At 39.5% G+C, this 23,432-nt stretch overlaps 1 protein-coding gene across 1 annotated transcript in view; it reads right to left on the bottom strand.

Annotated features, from left to right (window-relative positions):
- PIG-B (phosphatidylinositol glycan anchor biosynthesis class B) overlaps window positions 1-23,432 on the bottom strand; it is an 80,800-nt gene that overhangs the window by 47,783 nt on the left and 9,585 nt on the right. The window contains 3 exon segments of the mRNA XM_067125296.1: window positions 19,535-19,682; window positions 19,819-20,044; window positions 21,026-21,143. Of these exon segments, the coding sequence (XP_066981397.1) occupies window positions 19,535-19,682; window positions 19,819-20,044; window positions 21,026-21,143 (492 nt within the window).

Raw genomic sequence — 23,432 nt, 5'->3', positions numbered from 1 at the left:
TCTTGTCTGGACACTCTAGGTATGAATGGCCTTCTGATTAAAAAGCCTTTTCAGGTAAAACCTGAAAGCTCAAACTAGACATTTCACTCACTCTCCCAGGGTCAGGGACGTCCAACAATCACTTAAGGGAGAAAGCATAGATCTTGTCCACAGACTGTTTCCCTGAGCAGAATCTGCTTACTTGTCTATAGTCTAAAGTTCACTAACTCGTTTGGCATTTGCTAGGGCTGCAAGGAACAGAGTTTTCTAGTTAAGTTAATTGTTGTGGAACAGAGAAGCTCAATACAGGGGCTCATTAACCACTCGAGAGCTATGTCCAAATTCTAATATACGGAGTGGACTCCTCTGCCTTGGAAGTCTCGAAAGACTTCATGGGTCACTAAGGTCTTGGTTAGATGATAAAACTAGACCTTTGTGTTTACATACTAAGCCTAGCATTGCTTTATGCCCCTTGAAGGTGGAAGAAGAGAGCGCCCTTGGCGGTACTCAGGTATAGGAGGAGTTCCGCTATCAGAGCTAAAGAGGAATTCACAGACGAGATGCTATAGCTGTTACACCTTCGACAGAAGAATGCCTACTTAGACTGGAGTACTTGGCAAGAAGACTGCTGTCTGCATTTTGCAACAGTCTCCGCAGTCGCTTGAAAAGTTCACTTCTTCCAGGCAAGCTCCCAGACAGTCTAAATCTGTCCAAGATAAGAGTTGTCCACCTTTTTGTGGTGTCTGTGAAGTGAGGTTGTCTAAGTAGAAATGGATTGTGGAAGGAGTCATGAAGAGTCCACCAACAACCATACAGACAGTCCCCGGCTAGTGGCAGGGGTTCTGTTCTGAGGGTGTGATGATAACCAAAAATCACAGCTAACCAAAACTCGGCGATTTTGGTGATTTTCGAGCTTATCAGTGCCGAAAGTGCCGATTTTCGGTTATGCCTCTAATGGTATGTAACAGTGCCAATAACCAATTATACGGTGCTGATAAGCGAAATCTGTGATTTCGGCGCCGACAATTGCGATTTCATCACTGGAGCAAGCCCCATAAACCGGATCACGCAAAACCAGATCAGCGTTAGCGGGACCGCCATTAACCGGGGACTGCCTGTATCTGGTTCGGAACCAATATTCATGGTCCGAATTGGGCTAAAAGTGTCACTGTTATGTTGCAATGAACCTGAAAACTTGTCCAGCCCTTCCTTGACCATGTCGAACGATGGAAGAGCTTAGAAGTCCAAGTTGAAACGATCTTGCTGAGAGGAGTCTGTTGCCCAGGCTAGAAGATTCCTTTAAGGATGCAGACATTCAAGATTGGCCTGCCCCATAGAGGCACATAATCCAACAGTTCAGGGGAACCAAGGTCCACTCTAGAGTAAGAGTGAGTTTCTGACGGCTCAGTCAACCACCAGAAATTCCAGCTGGATTAGAAAAAAACATTCTATTAATCATCCATAGAAAAACCCTCTTGTCGCTTGGTGGCAAGAGCTGATGTAAAAAGTAAGGACTGTGATCTTGTCTAAAGGAATACCGCAGTCTAGGAGTAAGCGAGGATTGAGAAGAAACGAAGTCTTATGCCATAGATATCAAAGCCTAAATTCTTGCACTTGAAGACCCTGTCTCGTAGGACAGGTCTGAGATATCTTTCGAGTATCCTACATATCCAGGAACTCCACCCAATCGCCCCAGAGAGTGGACGACAGGACTGTTCGGTTGGTCTCTGCAAGCGAACAAACTTGTAGAACCTTGTGCAGACTCGCAGACAACTAAGTGCCATAATGAGTTGTGTGGACTCGATGACACCTCATACAGACTGACAACATACGCAGAACTGTACTTGGTTAAAAACCAATAACTGACACACCCATAGGAATATGGACAGTCCATAAGATACAGAAAAGACTGGCCATGGGTAACCATGGTCTTGAATACAACCAGGAGTGACAACTTCTGCTGCAGGACTAATTCCATCTAAGCATCAAAGGGAGGGAAGGACAAAAAACACCCGTCTTGCTCCCTTAAAAAAAACTAAGTTAGACTCCTAACTCCCTGTAGAGGTGACAGCCTTCTTCAACAAGCTCATAAATTCGTACACAAAAGTCCCTGTCTGCAAAGGACAGTGCTTTGAGACAACTGATGTCACAAAAGGGAGAAATACGGCCCATCTGGAACTCTAGGCGAAGGTGGAACAGACTGAAAAGAGACAAAACCACCTAAGAGCGGTTGTATGGTACTCAAAGGAGGGAGCCCAATACTGAAGAACGAAACCTGATGATCAGAGACTATAGTTGGCCACTTGAAGACCGGAGCTAGGCGTTCAATTGGAAACTGTGCTCAAAAAAGAACAACAGTTTGTTCTTTGAAGAGACAGGAGCTGAGCTAAAGAGAGACTGGCATCAGCCACTGGTAGGCTGGCGCCAGATGCATGAGAGCGGGTGCTGGAAGCTCTATTTGAAGACGAGCTCTGGCGCTATAGGGAGCCCGGGTGCTACTGGAAGCTCGGGCGCTATTAGCCACTCGAAGCTTATGTTCCGCTTGGCGCCAATACTGGTGTTCCACATGCCTCAACTTAACCTGTAGCGATGTGGCAGCATAGCCAGGAGCGTCTGGTACTCAAGTGGCAGCTTTGCAGTGGAGCTAACCAAAGGCTAGCAAAACTTCAAAAAGTACATCTCTATGGACATCTTTACAACGGCTGTCCATCGACACCTGCGGACAGCAGGCTCGAATGAGGGGCAATTACCCGGGGGGCAAACCCCTCCGGACTCCCATGGACTTCAGTGTGTCTCCTCCCTGGTGCATGAGAGTCTAACAGGGACTGAGTTTAGGAGATCTGAGGGGGACAGATAGCTACCCCTTCACTACACATCCAGTAAGACGCCTTTCCAGTGGCAGTCTGTCGATACCTGGGACCAGCGACAGGCTCGACTGAGGGGGAGACTACCCATGTGTAAACCCCCGACCCCGTTGGACTTCCAGTTTGCCTCCTCCCTGGTGCATGGGAGTCTGACAGTGACCTTTGTCTAGGATCATTGAGGGATGAGTAGCCACCTCCTCCACTGCACAACACTTCACTATTATTACAAGGTTAACATCTGTTAACCCTGACACAAGACTGGCAATGGCACGGGAAGGAAGTGCGGGAGCTAGATGTGGGAGCAAGAGGATAAAAAAGGCAGGAGGGCCAGCAGTAGGAGAGAGTTGGCGCCAGGATCTCAGTAACTGGCGCTGAGCACGGGTGTTCAGCGCCCAAGAGTGCGTGCCAAAGCACTCGATAGTGGGCTCCCAGCGCTCTGCAGTTGGTGCCTGGTGAGCTAGTAGCTCGGGAGCTGGTGAGAGCTACTGGGCACTCATAGTATGAGCTAAAAAAAAAAAAAAGTGAAACTCTTCACAATTCATGCCATCTTGTTTAGCATATGTACAGTACTGCCAAAGCAAGTACCAAAGCACGATTCTTGGCTGGCAAGAACGTCTTCTTGCTAAAGCTCACTGTAACCAAAACATTAAGCACAATTCTCTCCTGCTGCATTCCTGCCCTTACACTTTTCAGTTCTCTGCAAAGGAAAGTGTAATAATAAAATGTTCAATTAATTCTTTACAGACAAATGTTATGAAGTACACAGTACCATCATACAAACATATCTCAAATCCTAACCAACATAATTCGAGAATGCAGACATTTATCCATTACCGAAAATATTCGATCGGTAGAGAACACAATATTTATGTTATATTACGCTACTCAGAAAAAGAAAAGTTAACCTTTACCGACATAGTTCGAAGTACACTGAGTACCATCATACAGACAGATCTCAAATCCTATTGAACATTGATATTGTTATGTATTAAGTCTTGCATATTATATTGTGCATGTTGAAGCTCTGCTTATGACTGGTGCATTGTGGGTTGTTGTGGTTTGGGATTGGGGAAGCACAGTCAATTGTAGCAAGATGTAACAGCATTATAACCATTAAAGCCAACATTTAGCCATCTGTACCTTAACCCTCTACCTCGGGCCATCCTGTAATAGAGACTTTCAGATATGTGTTTACTACTAAAAGTAAAGGAAAGTTAACCTTTACCGACAATAGTTGAAGCACACAATCATCATACAGACATGTCGGAAATCTTAACAAACATTAATTGAGACTTGCAGAAAGTAATTCAGTACTGTAAATACTGCTTCAGAAATTAATGCTTTCTTTACGTTTATTACGTTAACTGGTAAAGGTGGTAGCACAGTAAACTATGCTCCAGGTTGTTAACCCACTTGAGTGCGAATTAGCTACTGCAGTAGCCTAGCGAAATATGATAAACTTGAATCAGATCTTAGTCACAAAACAATAAAATACTGATCCCTGAAAGCTGTAGGGTTGAAGGCTACCCGAAATCATTGATAATACTTTACTTAAATCCGGTTTCCAACCGGCAAATTTAAGAACAAAGCTGCCATCGACACTCTGTGTTTACTTGAGTGCGGCAGAGACAGACTAAGGTTGTAGGCTAAGTCGTTCCTGGTATTCCAGTGAGTGGGTGGGACCAATCATCTGCACTAAACTTTGAAGCGTTACCCGCAAATTTTTTAATTTAAGCTGCCATGCAAGAGGAAACTATAGCTATGTAATTACTTGGTAAGTTACTTATATAAAAATGACATATCTATGGATCTTGAAAAGGCATTTAACACAAGTGCCAAAGCTGATATGGAGTAACATTAAGAAGGTAGAAGGAAAACCAGACTCCATGAACAAGCAATGAAAAGGAAAATCCAGTGATGATGTTGGTATATATATAATACGAAGCCAAGATAAATATTGGTTACACCAAGGATCAACACCAAGTTCTTTATTGTTTTTTAGAGTTATGGACAAAGATACAAAGACATTTAGAAAAGGAAATCGATGGAACCTACTATATTCAGATGACAGTGTTAACAACAGATTCAAAGTCTTGGAAATTTTGAAAATATGGAGAAGTCAAATGGAGAAAAAGAATATTGAAAGCCAATACAAGAAAAACTAGGTCCACAGTAACCACAAAGATAGCAAAGGGAAAACTCTATTTGGTAAAGTGGGGATATGATCATCATCTCACAGTTGTTTAAACAAAATCACTGGGTCAAATTCTTCTTATTGGGCTTGCCCAAAGGATTTGTCCTTAGAGGACAAGAAGGGAAAACTGAAGCAAATGAATGTTATGAAAATTTTTGGCAAGGAAGGTAATATCAAAATGGACTAGAAAAAAAGCAAATAGTATAAAAGAATGCACTTGGAGGCAGAAAAGATATCTAAACTGTGACATCTGAGACACTCTCGGTTCAACCACACAGAGAGTGAGGGATGTATGTAGTAGGTATGGGAGCACCAATACAAAGGCCTGCTGGAAGACCTCTTAAATTATGGAGAGAGAGAGAGAGAGAGAGAGAGAGAGACCTTGCCTCAGACTGGAATTCAGGGAGAGTGCACAAGATATAACTGAAGGAAACTCATCACGTCTAACCCAGTAAGGGGAAAACTGGCATGATGGTGATGCAGTTTTACAAATTCTGATGATGAGTACCCTGAAGAGTTCTGTTAACAAAACAAACAAAACATAATTAAGAAGATCTAAAAAGTGTAATTAACAACTGCACCTGTAATGTGCTACATACCTCACTTATGGACATGGATGATCATGTTCATCAAGTAGGCAACAACTTAAAAAGTTGTGAACATTTTTTCAAAAACAGTAATTCATTTATTTCAGTCATCACTTAAAATTATGGGAAATATGCAAAACAGAACTGGGAAAATAATATCACTCATAATAAATCTAAATTGTCAAGGAAATCTTTCTTGTGAATTTTTCTTGTGAATATCAAAAAAAGTCAAGGATTATGTGCATATGAAAGAATATTGACAGTAGATACAACTTACATCAAAGCTAATGAAAAGGCCTGCCATACTTCAGTGAAGACAAATCTGTTTGATTTAATTTACAAAAATTCACCTATAAGTTATCATCATTCAGATAAAAACTCTAAAGAATGGGAAGACACAGAATTCATCTAAAATTGTAAATAGGTTTGAGTACTGTATCATCCTTAAACATTCCAACAATTTTAAAAAGACGTTTCAGCTAACAAATTTCTTTTCAAAAGGTAGCATTAGTTTCAGCTTACAGATTATTCAAATATTCTTTGCTGTCACTATGAAGAACAGATATTATGTAGACTATCAGATTAGTAATAAAGTATCTATTCCACTTAAAGGCTGAATATATTATGAAGAACAATACTTCAACTCCAAAACCTATACAAAGTAAAAATTTTTTATATTAATTTGTATTTTTCCTAGGTAAATAAGCCACAGCCTTTCATATACGGAGTATCCTTCAACAAGTGCTCAAATAGCTGTAGACTTGATTAAAAAGAGGGTAACCTGCAGGAGACAGAGGGAAAGAGGAAGGTTGCTAACACTCCTCACACATGACATCCATTCTTCTTTAGAATACAGGGACAAAGTGGGTTGGATGAGGTGGGTAGAACCTAAATGAGTGGCTTCAGTTTGTTTACCTTAGAAAAATGATATTTTTATGATAAAATAAAGTTTTATACATACTTACCAGGTAATTACATTGCTATAGTGTAGCTTCTATTAACCGGCAGCTAAATATTTTCAAATTCGTGGGTCACGCTATTTTGTTTGGCTAGGTGACTAACCCCACCCACTTCCGGGGTAAGAGAGGAACAACTAGCAAAAGGATTCAATTTGTTTGTGACATAATGTTCATGTGAGGGGAGGAGGGATGGCTCCAATCATGTAATTACTTGGTGTAAGTATATATAAAACTTTATTTAATCATAAAAATGTATTTTTTTTTCCAATCATGTAATTATTTGGTGTAAGTATATATAAAACTTTATTTAATCATAAAAATGTCATTTTTATATAAGTAACTTACCAAGTAATTACATTGCTGATTCCCACATTGACAGCAGGTGGGATGAATGAACAAATCTAACCCAAAACATTAATAATAGTAATGAATTTGAGAATAGAAAGGATTGCTAGCATTAAAAAATGCTTGTTGTCTCCTTACCTGATAAGGGAGCTGCTGCAGGAAGGTACTGCCGATACTGGAGCTCTTCTTATTGTAGAGTGGGGCGGTGGTATAGCCGAGGCTAGCCTACTATATTAGTGGGTACCTTGTAGTACGGATGATTCCAACTGCTGACAAAGGTAATAATGTTGCCCCTGCCCAGGGCACAGCACAGAAAAAAACGACAATGAAATAAGCGTCACCTAACACCATAAAAAGTTAAAAATCACTGCCTAACTACAAAGGACTGGAGGGCACTCCAGTAAACAGTACCCCAGGCTTCCATAAAAAACTCAACCTGAAATCAAGGTGAAGAAAGAAAGAAAGGATTGCTTCCTACGCTTCTTCCCACAACATCATGCCAGTCACAGAAAATGGACCCAAAGTATGGCAATTATCATAAACTGTTTCAATTTCCTTCAAATAATGTGGTGCAAAGACCGACTTACATTTCCAAAAAATCGCTTGAAATATCGAGGGGAGACAAATTACACTTGAGTGCCAACAAGGTGGCTACAGCCCTAATTTCATGAGCTCACTTTACACAATGGAAAAACCTCATCTTCAACAGAAGAATGGGCTTCTGCCTTCCAAGATGAGGTCTAGGAAGAATGCCAGGGCATTCTCTGAAAGTGGCCGAGAAGGATTCTTAACAGAACACCATAAGGCTTTTGAAGGACCACAAATCTTCTTTGTTCTGTGAAGATAAAACTTTAGAGCTCTCACAGGACACAATACTGTCTCTTCCTCATTTGGGCCTACAATCTCAGACAAGCTTTTAAATTGCAAAGGAACAAGGCCATGGATTGGAACTGGACTCGCTCTTGGCTAGAAATCCCAAAGAGAAGGAACAGACAGCATTCTCTTGGGAAACACCCACTCTTTTGTCTATTGCAAAGACCTCACTGATTCATTTTGCGGTCGCTAAAGCGACTAGAAAGAGGGTCTTCCTAGTTAGATCACTCAGAGAAATCGAATGCATAAGCTCAAATTGGGGACCAGACAACCATCTAAGGACCACATCCAGGTTCCATGGCACTATTGCTACTTCTTTGTGTCTCGTGGTGTCAAACGATCTAATTACATCAGATAAATCCTGATTAGAGGAAAGGTCCACTCCCGGTGTCTGAAGACAGAGCTTAACATGGCCCTTTATAACCCTTGATCGTCAAGGATGACAGGTTTCTGTCAGTCTTAAGATATAGTAGAAAGTCTGCTATTTCAGTTATACTGTAGATGTCTGAGAAGACGACACTCTGCGCTTTCTGCACCATTCTCTAAAAATTGTCCACTTAGCCTGATATACTCTATCAGAGGACTGTCGCCTGCATTTGGCAATAGCTTGAGAAGCCGATCTTGAAAACCCCTTCTTTCTAAGAAGTTTCCTGGCAGTCTGTATCCTGTCAGGGCCAGAGCAGACAACCCCTGATGAAAATGCCAGAAGTGGGGTTGTTTTAGCAGATGAGGTTTTGAAGGTAGCAGCCTAGGAAAATCAGCGAGGAGGTCGAGAAGATCCAGGAACCATTCCTTCATTGGCCAAAAAAGGGCCACTGGGATCACTGACAGATTTTGGTGAGTCTGGAACTTGTTGATCACTTGTTGTATCATGCTGAAGGGGGGAAACACATAAAGGTGACTGTTTGACCAGTCCTGAAGCATGGAATTGGTTGCCCATGCTAAAGGATTTGGAACTGGCAAGCAAAACAGAGGGAGATGATGGTTTCTGGAAGTCGCGAACAGGTCTATGACCGGAGTCCCCCACAACTTCCAAAGATCCGGGCAAACACAAGGATCCAGAGTCCACACACCATGGGTAACACCTGTCTTTGGCGACTTAGCTCGTCCGCCAGAATGTTGAGCTTCCCTTGAATGAAGCAAGTAAGAAGCTTGACTTGAAACTGCTTTGCCCAAAGCAGAAGATCCCTCGCTGTCTTGTAAGGGAAGAAAGAGTATGTCCCCCCCCTTGGTTTTTGATGTATGCCAGGGCAGTCGTACTGTCGGAGTGCACTGTGATTGTCTTGTTGTACAATTCTTCTTTGAAAAATTGTAACCCCAGATGAACTGCCTTCAACTCCTTGAGATTTATGTGCCAATTTCTGTGTTCTGGAGACCAGGTCCCTGAAATTTCCTTCTCCCAACAGAGCTCTCCAACCTAGGTTCGACGCGTCTGAGAAGAAGTCTAGGTTGGGGTTCAACGGAAGGAGAGATTTCCCTTGTGACAACCGTCCTTCTAAGCCCCACCAACACAGATCCTCTTTTATCTCTGGAGTTACTCAGAACACAAAAGAATCTGGATATTTTTTCCTGTTCCAGCTGATTCTTAAGAAGAACTGGAGCGGTCTCATATGAAGTCTGCCCAGGAGTACAAATTGTTCTATGGACGATAACGTCCCAAAAAGACTCATCCATTCGTTGGCGGAGCATTCGTCCAGAAGAAGACATCTGTGTGCTATCTTGAGGCAAGACTGTATTCTCTTCAGTGAGGGAAAAACCCAAAAATTCTGAGAGTCTATTATCATCCCTAAATAAAGAATTCATTGTGATGGAATCAACTGAGACTTCTGAATGATGATCATCAATCCCACTCCTGGGCTAGGAGAAGAGTCTTTTGAAGGTCCTACGAACATTTCTCTTTTGATTGGGCCCGAAGTAGCTAATCGTCCAAGTAAAAGGAGATCTTGATTCCCATCAGATGGAGCTATTTCACTAAGGGAGTGAGCACTCTGGCAAACATTTGAGGTGCCATCGATAACCCGAAACACAGAGCATGAAACTGGAACACTTTGTTCCCAAAAACGAACCTGAGAAACTTCCTCAATTCCCGATGTACTGGGACATGGAAGTGCGCATCCTGCATGTCTATAGATGTCATCCACTTTCCCTGGCGAATGGATGACATGATGGTTTGATTTGTCTCCATCTTGAACTTTGTCTTCTGAATGAAGACACTCAATGTGCTGACATCCAGGACGGGCCTCCAGCCCCCTGAAGCTTTGGGCATAATAAAAAGACGATTGTAGAACCCCAGGGAGCCCACATTCTCTACTAATTCTATCACCTGCTTCTTGAGAAGGGACGACACTTCTTCTGAAAGGGCCAAAGACTTCTTCGAGCCTTTGGAGTATGCTGACAATGTTATTGGAGAGCTGCTTAAAGGTGGATTTTCTTTGAAGGGGATAGAATAACCTTCCCTCAGAACATTGACAATCCAGGGCTCTGTCCCCCTCTCTCTCCACTTCTCCCTGAAGAAAAGGAGCCTGGCTCCTACACAAGTTTGGAGGATGAAATTCTCACTTGCGAGAGGCAAAACGGGAAGAGGATCTCTTAATGGCTCTGGAGACAAATCTGCTTGACAAACGGGATCCAGAAAGGGGTCTCTGTCTCCTGCCATGAAAGGGCCGAGTCTGCAGCAGGGAGACTGTCCTGGAGGTATGAGCGGGCACCTTCTTAGGTCACTTAGAGGATTGGGCAAGAAGATCTTGCATATTCTTCTGAAGATCCAAAAAAATCTCCTGAACTGTAGCCTGCAGGAACAGGTGATGATGATCCAGCGGGAAAAACAGAAGGGCCGACTTCTGGGAGGGAGTCACTCCCCTAGAGGTGTAGGAACACCACAGTTCTCTCTCCTTTAAAACTCCCAACGTGTAAAGGAAAGCTAATTCCTGGTAACCATCCCTGGTTCCTTAACCCTTAAACGCCTGTTGGACGTTTTAAACGTCGTCCAAAATTGTCTGTCGAATGCTGAGTGGACGTTGCAAACGCCGACTGAAAATGCTTTTTTAAATATTCGCGGAAAATAATTGTAGGCCTAGTTTGCGGAAGATTTCAAATCCGGCGCTACCGGCGGATGCTGGGAGTTCACGGATCCAGCTGTTGTTTTGTTTCTGAGCGTCACCCGACGCGCATGCGCCGAATTTCCCCATCTCGCATCAGAGAGCATCAGAGCAGCACCTTGCGGAGCGATATTTTGACGCAGACGCGTGTTTTGTTGAACTTTTGCGAGTGTTAACGTATTCGTGCTCCAACAGAACGTTTGCAGAGATGTCACAAAGGCGTCAGGACCGTGAAAGCGCGATACTGCCTGTCAGAACTGAGCGTGTGAGGCGAGTTTTAGACTGGGATGCTGGAGAAGGACCCAGCATCCAAAGTGAATTTTAACATTCGGTCAACTTTGACTCGACCGAAATGATCGAAAAAACGCATCCGTAAGCCATAATTATTACATTCGAGTAACAATCAATCATTTACCTTCATTTTGCAACAAACGGAAAGTCTCTAGCACAATATTTAGAATTTTGGTGAATTTTTGAAAAAAATTTTCCTCTGCTCCGCACACGCGAACTCCGCTGAAAATCCTGTCATTTCTTACGTCAGCTTGCCATAATTTTTTCGTCGTTTCATATTATTCGTTACATAAAGTGTTATACATCAAAATGTGTGCAATTTCATGTAGAATACAACAAAAAATATATAATTCCTTTAGCTCTTCACAGTTTTTTAATATTTACATCGAAATCACAATAACTGACAAAATTTTAACATTCGGTCAACTTTGATTCGAACGAAATGATCAAAAACGATCTGTAAGCCATAATTATTACATTCGAGTAACAATCAATCATTTACCTTCATTTTGCAACAAACAGAAAGTCTCTAGCACATTATTTAGATTTTTGGTGAATTTTTGAAAAAAAAAAAATTTTCCTTCGCTCCATGTGCAGCACTCGCTGAAAATCCTAGCATTTCTTGCGTCAGCTTGCTGTAATTTTTTCGCCGTTTCATATTATTCGTTACATAAAGTGTTCTACATCAAAATGTGCGCAATTTCATGTAGAATACAACAAAAATATGTCATTCCTTTAGCTCTTCACAGTTTTTAATATTTTTGCCGAAATCACGATAACTGACAAAATTTTAACATTCGGTCAACTTTGATTCGACCGAAATGATCGAAAAACATCCGTAAGCCATAATTATTACATTCGAGTAACAATCAATCATTTACCTTCATTTTGCAACAAACAGAAAGTCTCTAGCACATTATTTAGATTTTTGGTGAATTTTTGAAAAAAATTTCCTTCGCTCTCTTGCTGCCACACTCGCTGAAAATCCTAGCATTTCTTGCGTCAGCTTGCCGTAATTTTTTCACTGTTTCATATTATTCGTTACATAAAGTGTTATACATCAAAATATGCGAAATTTCATATAGAATACAACAAAAAATATATCATTCCTTTAGCTCTTCACAGTTTTTTAATATTTTCGCCGAAATCACGATAACTGACAAAATTTTAACATTTGGTCAACTTTGACTCGACCGAAATGATAAAAAAACGCATCCAAAAGCCATAATTATTACATTCGAGTAACAATCAATCATTTACCTTCATTTTGCAACAAACGGAAAGTCTCTAGCACAATATGTAGATTTTTGGTGAATTTTTGAAAAAAAAATTTCCTTCGCTCCGCGCGCGCAGACTCCGCTGAAAATCCTGTCATTTCTTGCGTCAGCTTGCCGTAATTTTTTCGCCGTTTCATATTATTCGTTACATAAAGTGTTATACATCAAAATGTGCGCAATTTCATGTAGAATACAACAAAAATATATCATTCCTTTAGCTCTTCACAGTTTTTTTATATTTACATCGAAATAACGATAAATAGAAAAAATCAACCTTCGGTCAACTTTAACTCGATCGAAATGGTTCAAAAATGCAATTGTAAGCTAAAGAACTTACAGCTTAGTAATATTCAATCAATTGCCTTCATTTTGGCACAATTAGAAAGTCTCTAGCACAATATTTTGATTTTTGGTGAATTTTTGAAAAACTTTTTTTACGTCCGCATGCGTTATTTAATTCATGCATCATTTTGTGATAATATTTTTCTGTGTTGCTTTAATCGTTTTACAATCTGTTATATACCAAAATCATCACAATTTAGTGTACAATACAACTAAAAAAATTAACTCATTAGCTTCAACCGTTTTCCTTACAGCGATTTGTATACAATTATATACGAGTTTTTTTTCGCTGTCATATATTCCAATATTTATATATGATAATATTTTTTTATTTCTGATGGTTGCATACTAAACTTCAGGCAATGAGAAAAAAAGGAGCCAAAAATGAACTCTTAATCTTGAAAACTAAGCGCTGTGATTTTTTTAAAAACTTTTTTCCGCTTTCGGCGCTACCTCTCGGAGGGCCGCATACGGGAGACATTTTTTAAAATAGGGCTTCGGCGTTAAAGGGTTAATCGATACACAAGAGGACCCCAAACAGATCAGAGCACTATCTTCCAGGAACAGTGGCAGTCTTTGAAATCTTCAGACAGAGACCCCACTGCGGTCGAGAAATCTCAACACTGACACTGACAAGAGTTTTTAAGAAGGTGAGACCTCCGTCGAACCGGGACATGATCTTCACTGGAGCAAAGGCAGATCTACGAGAGGAATTGTCAGAAGTCCCCTGGGAGGCAGAAACTCCCAGAGAAGGATCTTCCCCTGTAGCATAAGAGAGCTGTCTCCTCTTACACAAACTATAAGGAGGGAAGCTGAAAATGGCTCTACCTTGTTCCCTCTTCTCCGCTAGCCATCCCTCAATAACATCAAAGGCTTTTCTGGCAGAAGAAGAAAGCACTAACCTGGGTAGTCTCAAAGACTCGGAAGACTGTGACTCCCCAAGAAAAGTCAATGCAGACAAAGGAGCTGCAGGCGAAAAGCAATTTGGGAAGGTAGCAAGAAGATACTTAGCAGCAATGCGTAAGCTGAAGGACAAGTGTCTCGAGCAATAACTTCTTCTTCCTCATCCGAGGATACAAGAGACAAAGCCAAGTCCGTAGGCTGGGGGACTGACGGAGCCTTCTTCAACAGGCTCAAAATACTGTTGAGCTTGCTCTGAATCTGGTCTACCATGGAGGGTGCTTGCTTGCCAAAGAGGGTAAAGCCTGAGGTGCGAAAGTTTGAGACACAGAAGAATGCCCAACTGCTCGAGGAACAATAACAGACGAAGGAGCCAAAGTGTCGGCGGCAGAAACACCATGAGCGGAAGAGAGCGGGCACTATGGTGCCAACGGAAGATCGGGTGCCAAAGGAAGCTCAGGCATCACTGGGTGCTTCATCTTAGTTGGCAAACCATGAATCATACAGTGGACGGGCGAAGACGTGCTTGGGCGCTCTGTGACGCTCTAGAGAAGACAGGTGCTCTGACACAGCAGCACAAGAAGGAGCCAACGAGCGCTGAGATGATTTCAGGTGCTCGGAAGAAACCGGGTGCTCGGCAGTCACGGGAGCTTCCAACACTGCAGGGTGCTCGGGAGCCAGAGGAGTCTTGGGTGGAAGAGGATGCTCAGAAGAAGACGCCTTAGACGAAGAGCGCTTACAAGAAGCAGGATACTTGGAAACCATTCTTTGACTCTCTACTAAGGGAGGAACACAAGGAAAATGTTCCAGACTGTCCCAGTGACTGCAAGATGGGAGAGGACTGCAAACATCTTCCTTGAATTTCTTACACGGTACTGGAGGAGAATGAGACACATCACCCACATGCCTTTTTAAAGGGCATGATTCATCCACAAAACGCCACTGGCATCTGGGAGAAGAATCATCTGAGCTAGATGAAAGATGATGCGCGTCCAGGGATACGCCTTTCCAGCGGCGTTTGGCTGCAACCTGGGATTCAACAACTAGTTCAACCAAGGGGGCGGCAACCTGTTGGCAGACCCGACCGACCTCCCTTAGGCTACCAGTGTGACTCCTCCCAGATTTAGGGGAGTATGACATTGATATGACATTGACCTTTGCCTAGGAGAATCGGCGATACGGGTAGCCACCTCCTCCCACCAACACATCATTAACAATAGGCGCAATCGGGCGCTCCACCAACACTGCACTGGCACTAGGATCACCAGGGCGCTCCGAATCACTCTTATTGCCTATAAGGACCTTAACTGAGGAGGCTAATTGCGCAACGGATTCAAAAATCAATTTGAGCCTTTTATCAATTTTACACTCAAGGCTGGCAATGATGTTGGGTTCGGAAGCAAGAGAGCCAGGTAAAGGAGCGGGTTGCATAGCAGGAGAACTGGGTATGGGATCAACAGAAATAACAGGAATGTCAATCTTGACGTTAGCATTACCAATATCATGATCAACAGGACATCCATGACTAGCTAAAGGCTTACTAATCCATCTGTCTGTCACTTTTCTCTTTTTATCTCAAGCAAGTTTATTTAAATGAGATCTTAAAGTCTTCCACTTTTTACTGTCCCAGTCTACACATTCATTACATCGTAAGTCTTCTGAACAAATTTGTCCCCTACAATCCACGCAGATAGAATGTGAATCGAAAGATTCCTTAGTCAAACGTGGCTGCAATACCTAAAGCTAGTTGAACTTGAATCTGACATTTGGAAAAACAAGTCAACTAAAGTCGCAATCAGTAAATAAGGAAAGTTGTTATAATGAGAATCGCAATTACGGTAAAAAATCAGAGTCTAACTCTATCTAATAATGCCAAAAGGCTATCAAAGCAAGAATACTTCACCAAATACGATGAGAAATCAATACGAAAGACGAATTCCAAATTCAAAATTTTTAGCTGCCGATTAGTAGAAACTATAGCAATGTAATTACTTGTTAAGTTACTTATATAAAAATACAAATTACTATATATACTCACATATCATGTGACCTTTGAAAACCTAATTTTGAAGTTAATTTTAAGAGGGTCACATCATACACGAGATATAAAACTAGCATACGTAATATTCACATATTAGTATCGCATTACAAAATGCAAACATAACAAATAAAGTATGCATCTCTTCCATGCATCTTTTAAAAAGTTATGTTTTACTTCACTGTATCCAATAATACTGTGTGTACAGTACAGTATTCTCATGTTACTACTGTATTATAAAAAACAAACATAGCGATCATGTGCCATTTGCATTGTTTAGGTTTATAAGAAACAATGATACCATTCAGGAATTTTTATTTAGGCATCAATTTCCGTTTAAAGATGACCACAGGGGAAAGTTTCATTCCATCTGCCATACACGTTCAAACAACAGTAAAATGTGTTCTTTCATGACCAGCCGTTTTGATTAAAATACTTTTCTCTCCAATTTTATTTACAGCCGAGTTTGATGGCACATATCGAAGTTTAGGTGAAGCCTCTATTTACAAAAGTGTCTGTCGTATGCCGGAGGCGTTCGGGAGTTAGGGCCGAAGCGGAAAAAAAGTTTTTTTTCAAAAAAGCACAGCACGCTTAGTTTTTAAGATTAAGAGTTCATTTTTTACTCCTTTTTTGTCATTGCCTAAGTTTGGTATGTAAACCATCAGAAATGAAAAAATATCATTTATCATATATAAATATTGGAATATATGACAAGCGCAAAAAAAATTTCATATATAATTGTTTACAAACGTGACTATGAGCAAAGCGGTTAAAGCTAAATGATTTATGATTTTCGTTGTATTGTACACTAATTGTGATGATTTTGGTATATAACAAATTGTAAACAATCACAGCAACACAGAAAATATTATCACACAATGATGCGTGGTTGTAATCGCGGATGTAAAAAAAGTTTTTTCTAAATTCACCATGAATCGAAATATTGTGCTAGAGACTCCTGTTTGTTGCAAATGAAGGTAATTGATTGAATATTACTAGACTGTAAGTGTTTTAGCTTACACTGCAGTTTCGACCATTTCCGGTCGCAGCTAAAGTTGACCGAAAGTCGAATTTTTTCTATTTATCATGATTTATGAAAATATTTCAAAACTGATAAAGCTACAACCATGAGTTATTTTTTGTTGTATTCTACATGATATTTCACATTTTTCACTGCATAACACTTTAAGTAAGGCCTATTATAAAACGGTGCGAAAATTACGACAAGGTGACTAAATTCTGAGATTTTCAGCGGTTGCAGCTCACGGACATAAGTGAAAATGTTTTTCAAAAATTCACCATAAATCAAAATATTGTGCTAGAGACTTCCCGTTTGTTGCAAAATGCTGTAAATGATTGAATGTTACTAGAATGTAAGAGTTTTGGCAGCTTACAATTGCGTTTTCGACCATGTAACGTTGACTAATACATTAATGAAAATATTTACGACAAAAGTTATTTTTTGACATGAAATTGCACACATTTTCATTCTGAGCTAATATAAAATGGTACAAACATTCGACAAAGTGACGAAAGAATTTCTGAGATTTTTGGCTGAGTTACATGGACGTAAGAGAAAAGTTTTTATAAATTCACCATAAATTGGAATATTAAACTAGAGATTTCCAATTTGTTGCAAAATTAAGGTAAATGATTGAATATTACTAGAATGTAAGAGTTTTTAGCTTACAATTGCATTTTTCGACCATTTCGGTCAAGTCAAAGTTGACCGAAGGTTGAAATTTTAGCACTTTATCGTGATTTATATGAAAATATTTCAAAACTGATAAAAGCTACAACCATGGGTTATTTTTTGTTGTATTTTACATGAAATTGCACACATTTTCATATATAAAACTTTATGTAACGGCTAACATAAAATGGTGCAAACATTACGACAAAGTGATAAAAGAATTTCTGAGATTTTCAGCAGAGTTACCGCTCGCGGACGTAAGGAAAAAGTTTTTTTAAAATTCACCATAAATCAAAATATTGTGCTAGAGACTTCAATTAGTTGCAAAATGATGGTAAATGATTGAATATTACTAGAATAAGAGTTTTAGCTTACAATTGGCGTTTTTGACCAATTCGGTTGAGTCAAAGTTGACCAGAAGGTTGAAATTTTGGCACTTATCGTGATTTATACTGAAAATATTTCAAAGCTTATAAAAGCTACAACCATGGGTTGTTTTATGTTGTATTCTACATGAAATTAAAAGTACATTTTCATATATAAAACTTTATGCAACAGCTAATATAAAATCGTAAAAATTACGACAAAGTGACGAGAATTTCTGAGATTTTTACTTGAGTTACCTTGTAGGACATATGGATAAAGTTTTTTCAAATTCACCATAAATCGAAATATTGTGCTAAAGACTTCCAATTTGTTGCAAAATGAAGGTAAATGATTGAATACTACTAGAATGTAAGAGTTTTAGCTTACAACTACGATAAGAGTTTTAGCTTACAACTACGTTTTTCAATCATTTCGGTCGAGTCAAAGTTGACCGAAGGTTGAAATTTTGGCACTTATCGTGATTTATATGAAAATATTTCAAAACTTATACAAACTACAACCATGGGTTGTTTTTTGTTGTATTCTACATGAAATACATTTTTCATATATAAAACTTTATGTAGCTAAGCTAATATAAAACGGTGCAAAGGTACGACAAAGTGACAAAAGAATTTCTGAGATCGTCGCTGATGCTCTGAAAAGCGGCGAGAAAGAAAGTCGGCGCGATGCGGCTGGGTAACGCTAAAACAAAACAACAGTGTGATCGTGAACTCCAGCATCCTCGAGGACGATTTAAATCTTTCGCAAACTAGGCCTATAACTAATTTTTCCGCGAATATTTAAAAAACTTTTTGTAGTCGATTTAATTACACGCCCACTTGGCACCCTTCTACAGACAATTTTAGTCGACGCATAACACGCTCCAGTCGCATTTGGCGGGTTAACCGCTTAAACATTGTTTTTCAGCTTCAGCTACAACTTGCAGCTTAAATTTAGCAGTATATTTCCTTGCTGATCTTTACACCAAAGTGAATAAAGGTATACAGTACAGTGGGCCCCCCATGTTCGCTGGGGTTAGGTAACACAACCACCCGCGAATACCGAAAATCGGCAACATATTGGAACCCCTCTAAAAACACTTGTAACTGTGTATTTTAATAGCTGGAACACCAAAGACCCCTCTACAAATGCTTATATAACTGCCTATTTTTAAGTTATTTTTGTGACTAAATATATTTTTTATAATCAAAAATGTATTTAGTCGCAAAAATAACATGAAAATACAATATATATAATCAATATAATCAGTGAATATTTTTCGACAAAAAAATCCACAAATTACTGAATTTTCCGCAATTTATTGAAAAATGTGCCACAGAAAAGTCTATGAATACCTGAATCCGCGATTGCTGAACCGAGAATAAGTGGGGGTCAACTGTACTGTAATGTAAAACTATATCATCCTATTCTACTTAACATCATTTGTAACAAATACGATAATTATTTACTATCGTACGATGGTTGAAATGCAAGCAAAACAGCTGTTGTTATCCAATTCAGTTGTTCATGGCAAAATAGTTGTAAAAACAACTTCAATTACAAATAATGCTCAGCTTGGAAACTAACCCATATTTTCATTAATTAATCACTGAGAGTTTTCTGGCATCACAATACAGTTATCACGGGAACTTTATGAAATAAACTTTAAAAATTCTGATATACAGTATAGAGTAGATTAACTGACATAAAAATAATAATCATACTTACATAGTTAAGAAATATCGAAGTGCCAGTTTCTGTTTACATCGTGACTTCCATAAGTGCTCCAAACATAGAGGCAGGAAGAGAATAGCAGCTGTTGGTCTAACTACACATGCAGCACCCACCAGCCAAAGATACCCAGTGCTATAACTTTCTAGAATAAAATACATTATCATTAATTATATATTCCTTTCATGATCCTGTACAGTATTTAATCATACAAAACAGCACTGACCAAAATTTCTACCCACACTTTTTCACATACATGAACTTTCTGTGCAGCACCTTACCTTGTTTCTTCTTCCATGGATAGTAACATAAAGCAACAGAAGTAAGCACAGTCTCAGCAGAGGATGTTAAGGTTCGAGGAGCGCAATACTCCAAAAACCAAGACGAAATTAAACAAATAATTGTCCAGGATGCTGAGTCTCTGCTATACAGCTCCTTCGACAGTTTCCATATGTGATAATCCCCTATACTAAATGCAACTGCATGGAACACCCTAGGAAGTTCTATCTGAAAATGAAATACAGTACTTTATCCTTGAGTAGATCTTGCAACATTTTGCATATTAAGGCACCTGCAATAAAATGATCTCATGAACACATGTTAAAAATCAAGACATATTTTCTAATCATTATTGTAAAATGGTTTACTTAGACCACCACTGAGGTAGTATTTTCAAAACCTGAACTGGGTGACCTTGCGGATTCTTTCTTAAGTGTGGAAGAAAAAGTGAAACAAGTTGGAAAAACAATGATGTTAGACCAAGTAAAAGAAACCTATTCCTTTGCATTTGTGACAGTTGGCGCTTCCTTTTTAAATATACTGTAAAAGGATAAAGCTTGACAAGTACCCAACTGTTGTGAAAAATATAACTCTTACAACAATATTGCAGCATATCTAAAGCATACAGTAGTGTGGTTAAAAATACTGGGAAAAATCCAGTAAAAGCAAAGGATATTGTAAAATACATACAGGCTATATGAATTATTTTCATGGTTAAATGCATTTTTTTTTTTTTTTGTTTCCACACTCCATCATTTATGCAATTTTTTTTTAAATTCAGGAAGAGATTTTTAAAATACTTATTTCATTAGTTGAATATCCCTATGTTAATGAATTCAAGAATTACAGGACTTATCTTAATATGGTTCGTTCCCTAAATAGATATAAAGAAGTACAATGAGATGAAGAAATCGCAAGAGACATTACTTGCATGCAAAAAACTATCTGAATTAGCTGTATACAATGCTTGATTTCTGCACTGCTGTGAAAAATTTTATTAAAAGTTTCATGTACTGGTATGTGATCCACAGCACAGTATTTAAGATACAGTATTTATCATTTGAAATTTATACACTATTGCTCTACTGTATCAGGAAACAGATGGGTCTTCCCTACATACAGGAAAAAACAGAGCTGAAGTTGACATAAAGCATTTCCAATTCGATCTAAATCTAAAGTTGGCTAGTCTATTTAGTCACAATGACTTACCAACAACAATGGATAGTCAAGCTTCACAAAGTGTAATACTCTGTACACAAACCCAAAAATAGCTGGATACACTGCGCTGCGAATTCCATGTTGCCATTCCCATGTCTGGTACCCATACCTAAGGGGAGAAATAAAATCTAACTGCAGTATAACAAACCTTATTACAAGATATATTCTAAAAGAGAAGCTACTATAAACAATGAAAACCAAATAACCAGCTTCATGAAAATATCTTCTACCTGTCATTATTCATGAAACAAGCCATCATGAAACATAGATGCTAATAAAGCTGACGAAATGTTAGAATATCAGATAGCAATAATTTTTGTATCAGATATTTATTCTAAAAATTAACACCTAAAGATCCTTTTATTTTGTTTAATATTGGAAATCTGTGAATATCAATCATATCAATTTAACATCATCCAACACTAGTGCTCGTTTTAACTTCCTGCCAATTACTTTTCACTATTTAACAGCTTTCTCAGTAAGTTCACCGGGAAATACCCCACCACCAAGCTAACTCCAGTGTTACATGGATGCATCATAAGTTAACCTAACCTGACTCAGTGTACAGCATCTTACTTGGCTGAGGACTATTACCTTAAATTTTCAAATTGGCATATATCCTAACCTAGCTTAGAGTGGCCGTTTTAACATTCTTCCCCAAAACTTTTAGTAATTAATCATCTTCCCATTAAGGCAGTCTACACAGGAGGATATTAAATTGTATCTATCTATCCTTCTCAATCTATTTTCCAACCTAAACCAAAGAAAATCTAAATAGTAAAGAAAATAACATTTTGAAATTTGCGGTAGCGCTACTTTTGTTTTGGCTAGGCAAGTGACCCCCCCCACTTTTGGGGTAAGAGAGGAACCAGCTCAGCAAACAAGCTCAATATGTTTAAGCCTTCCTAACAATGCAAGGGGAGGAGGGAGGGCTTTGATTATGTAATTACTTGGTAAGTATATATAATTCTTAGCTACTTACCAAGTAATCACATAGTTGAACCCCACATTGCAGGAGGTGGGATGCATGGATTATCTACTCCAATTCATTAAAAATTGTAATGTAAAAGAAACAGAAGTACTGCTAGCACTGGAAAAATGCTTGCTGGTTCCTTACCTGTTGAGAGAGCTGCTACAGGAAAGTACTGCCTCTAGATGGCGCTCATCTCAACATGTAGCGGCATGGCAGTACATCCAGGAATCGCCTACTACATTACATCAGTAGGATTCTTTGCTGTGAAGGAGTATCTGATTGCACACAAAGAATTAACAAAGTTGCCCCTTCCCTGGGCACAGTATCATAGAACAAAACCAGAGAATGAAAAACCCAGTTGCCTATTGCCCAAAAGTCAAAAAGCACCATTACCCAATCATTAAAAGATAAAACTGGTGAGCACTCCAAATACATAGTAACCCCAGGGTCCCCCAAAACTCGACACCATTAATCAAGGCAAACAAATAGGAAGGACTGAAGCAACACTTCTTACACTCCTTCTCCCAACACCATACCAGCAACCGAAACAGGACCCAAGGTACTACAATTTTCATAGTTTCAACTTCATGCACATAATGAGCTGCAAGCATCAATTTGCATTTCCAAAACGTTGTCTGGATAATAGAGGTAATAGACAAGTTATTCTGAAAGGCAGGGATGTGGCTACCGCCCTCATTTCATGCGCTTGTACCTTTCTCTAAAGGTAACGCATTTTCCTCAATCTGTGAGTGCGCCTCTGGAATAAGATCTCTCATAAAAAATGCCAAGGCATTTTTTGTGAAAGGGCAAGAGGGATTCTTTACCGAGAAAAGCTGGAAGCCCACGGATCTTCTCTGTTCTATGTAAATAGTATTTCAATGCCCTTAAAGGGCAAAGAGTCCTTTCTACGTCCTCAGGACCTAGAACTTCTACCAAACTTTTAATAATGAATGAGCGAGGCCAGGAGCTGGAAGGGGTCTCATTTTTAGCCATGAATCCTAGGGTAAATGAGCAAATCACATTACCCTGAGAGAATCCAATCTTCTTGTCAATAGTGTGTAGCTCACTTACCCGTTTAGCAGTAGTAACGCTACTAGGAACAGACTCTTCTAAGTGAGGTTCCTCAAAGAGATAGATTGCAGAGGTTAAAAACGTGGTTGCGACAGCCACTTAAGAACCACGTCTAGATTCCAGGCTACTAGTCTCTCCTCTTTCAGTTTGGTCGTGTCAAACAACTTGATGAGATCAGATAGAACTTTACTGGAAGAGAGATCTATGCTTCTATGTCTAAAAACAGAGCTCAACTTTGCTCTGTAGCCTCTAATGGTTGAGATAGCCAGATTCCTGAAAGACTTTAAGTAGAGCAGGAAATCATCTATCTCTGCTACAGATGTCTTAGAAGACGAGATGTTGTGTCTCCTGCAC

The sequence above is a fragment of the Macrobrachium rosenbergii genome, chromosome 23, assembly GCF_040412425.1.
Source record: "Macrobrachium rosenbergii isolate ZJJX-2024 chromosome 23, ASM4041242v1, whole genome shotgun sequence".
Taxonomy (NCBI): Eukaryota; Metazoa; Arthropoda; class Malacostraca; order Decapoda; family Palaemonidae; genus Macrobrachium; species Macrobrachium rosenbergii.
This window is presented reverse-complemented; position numbering and strand designations above follow the sequence as displayed.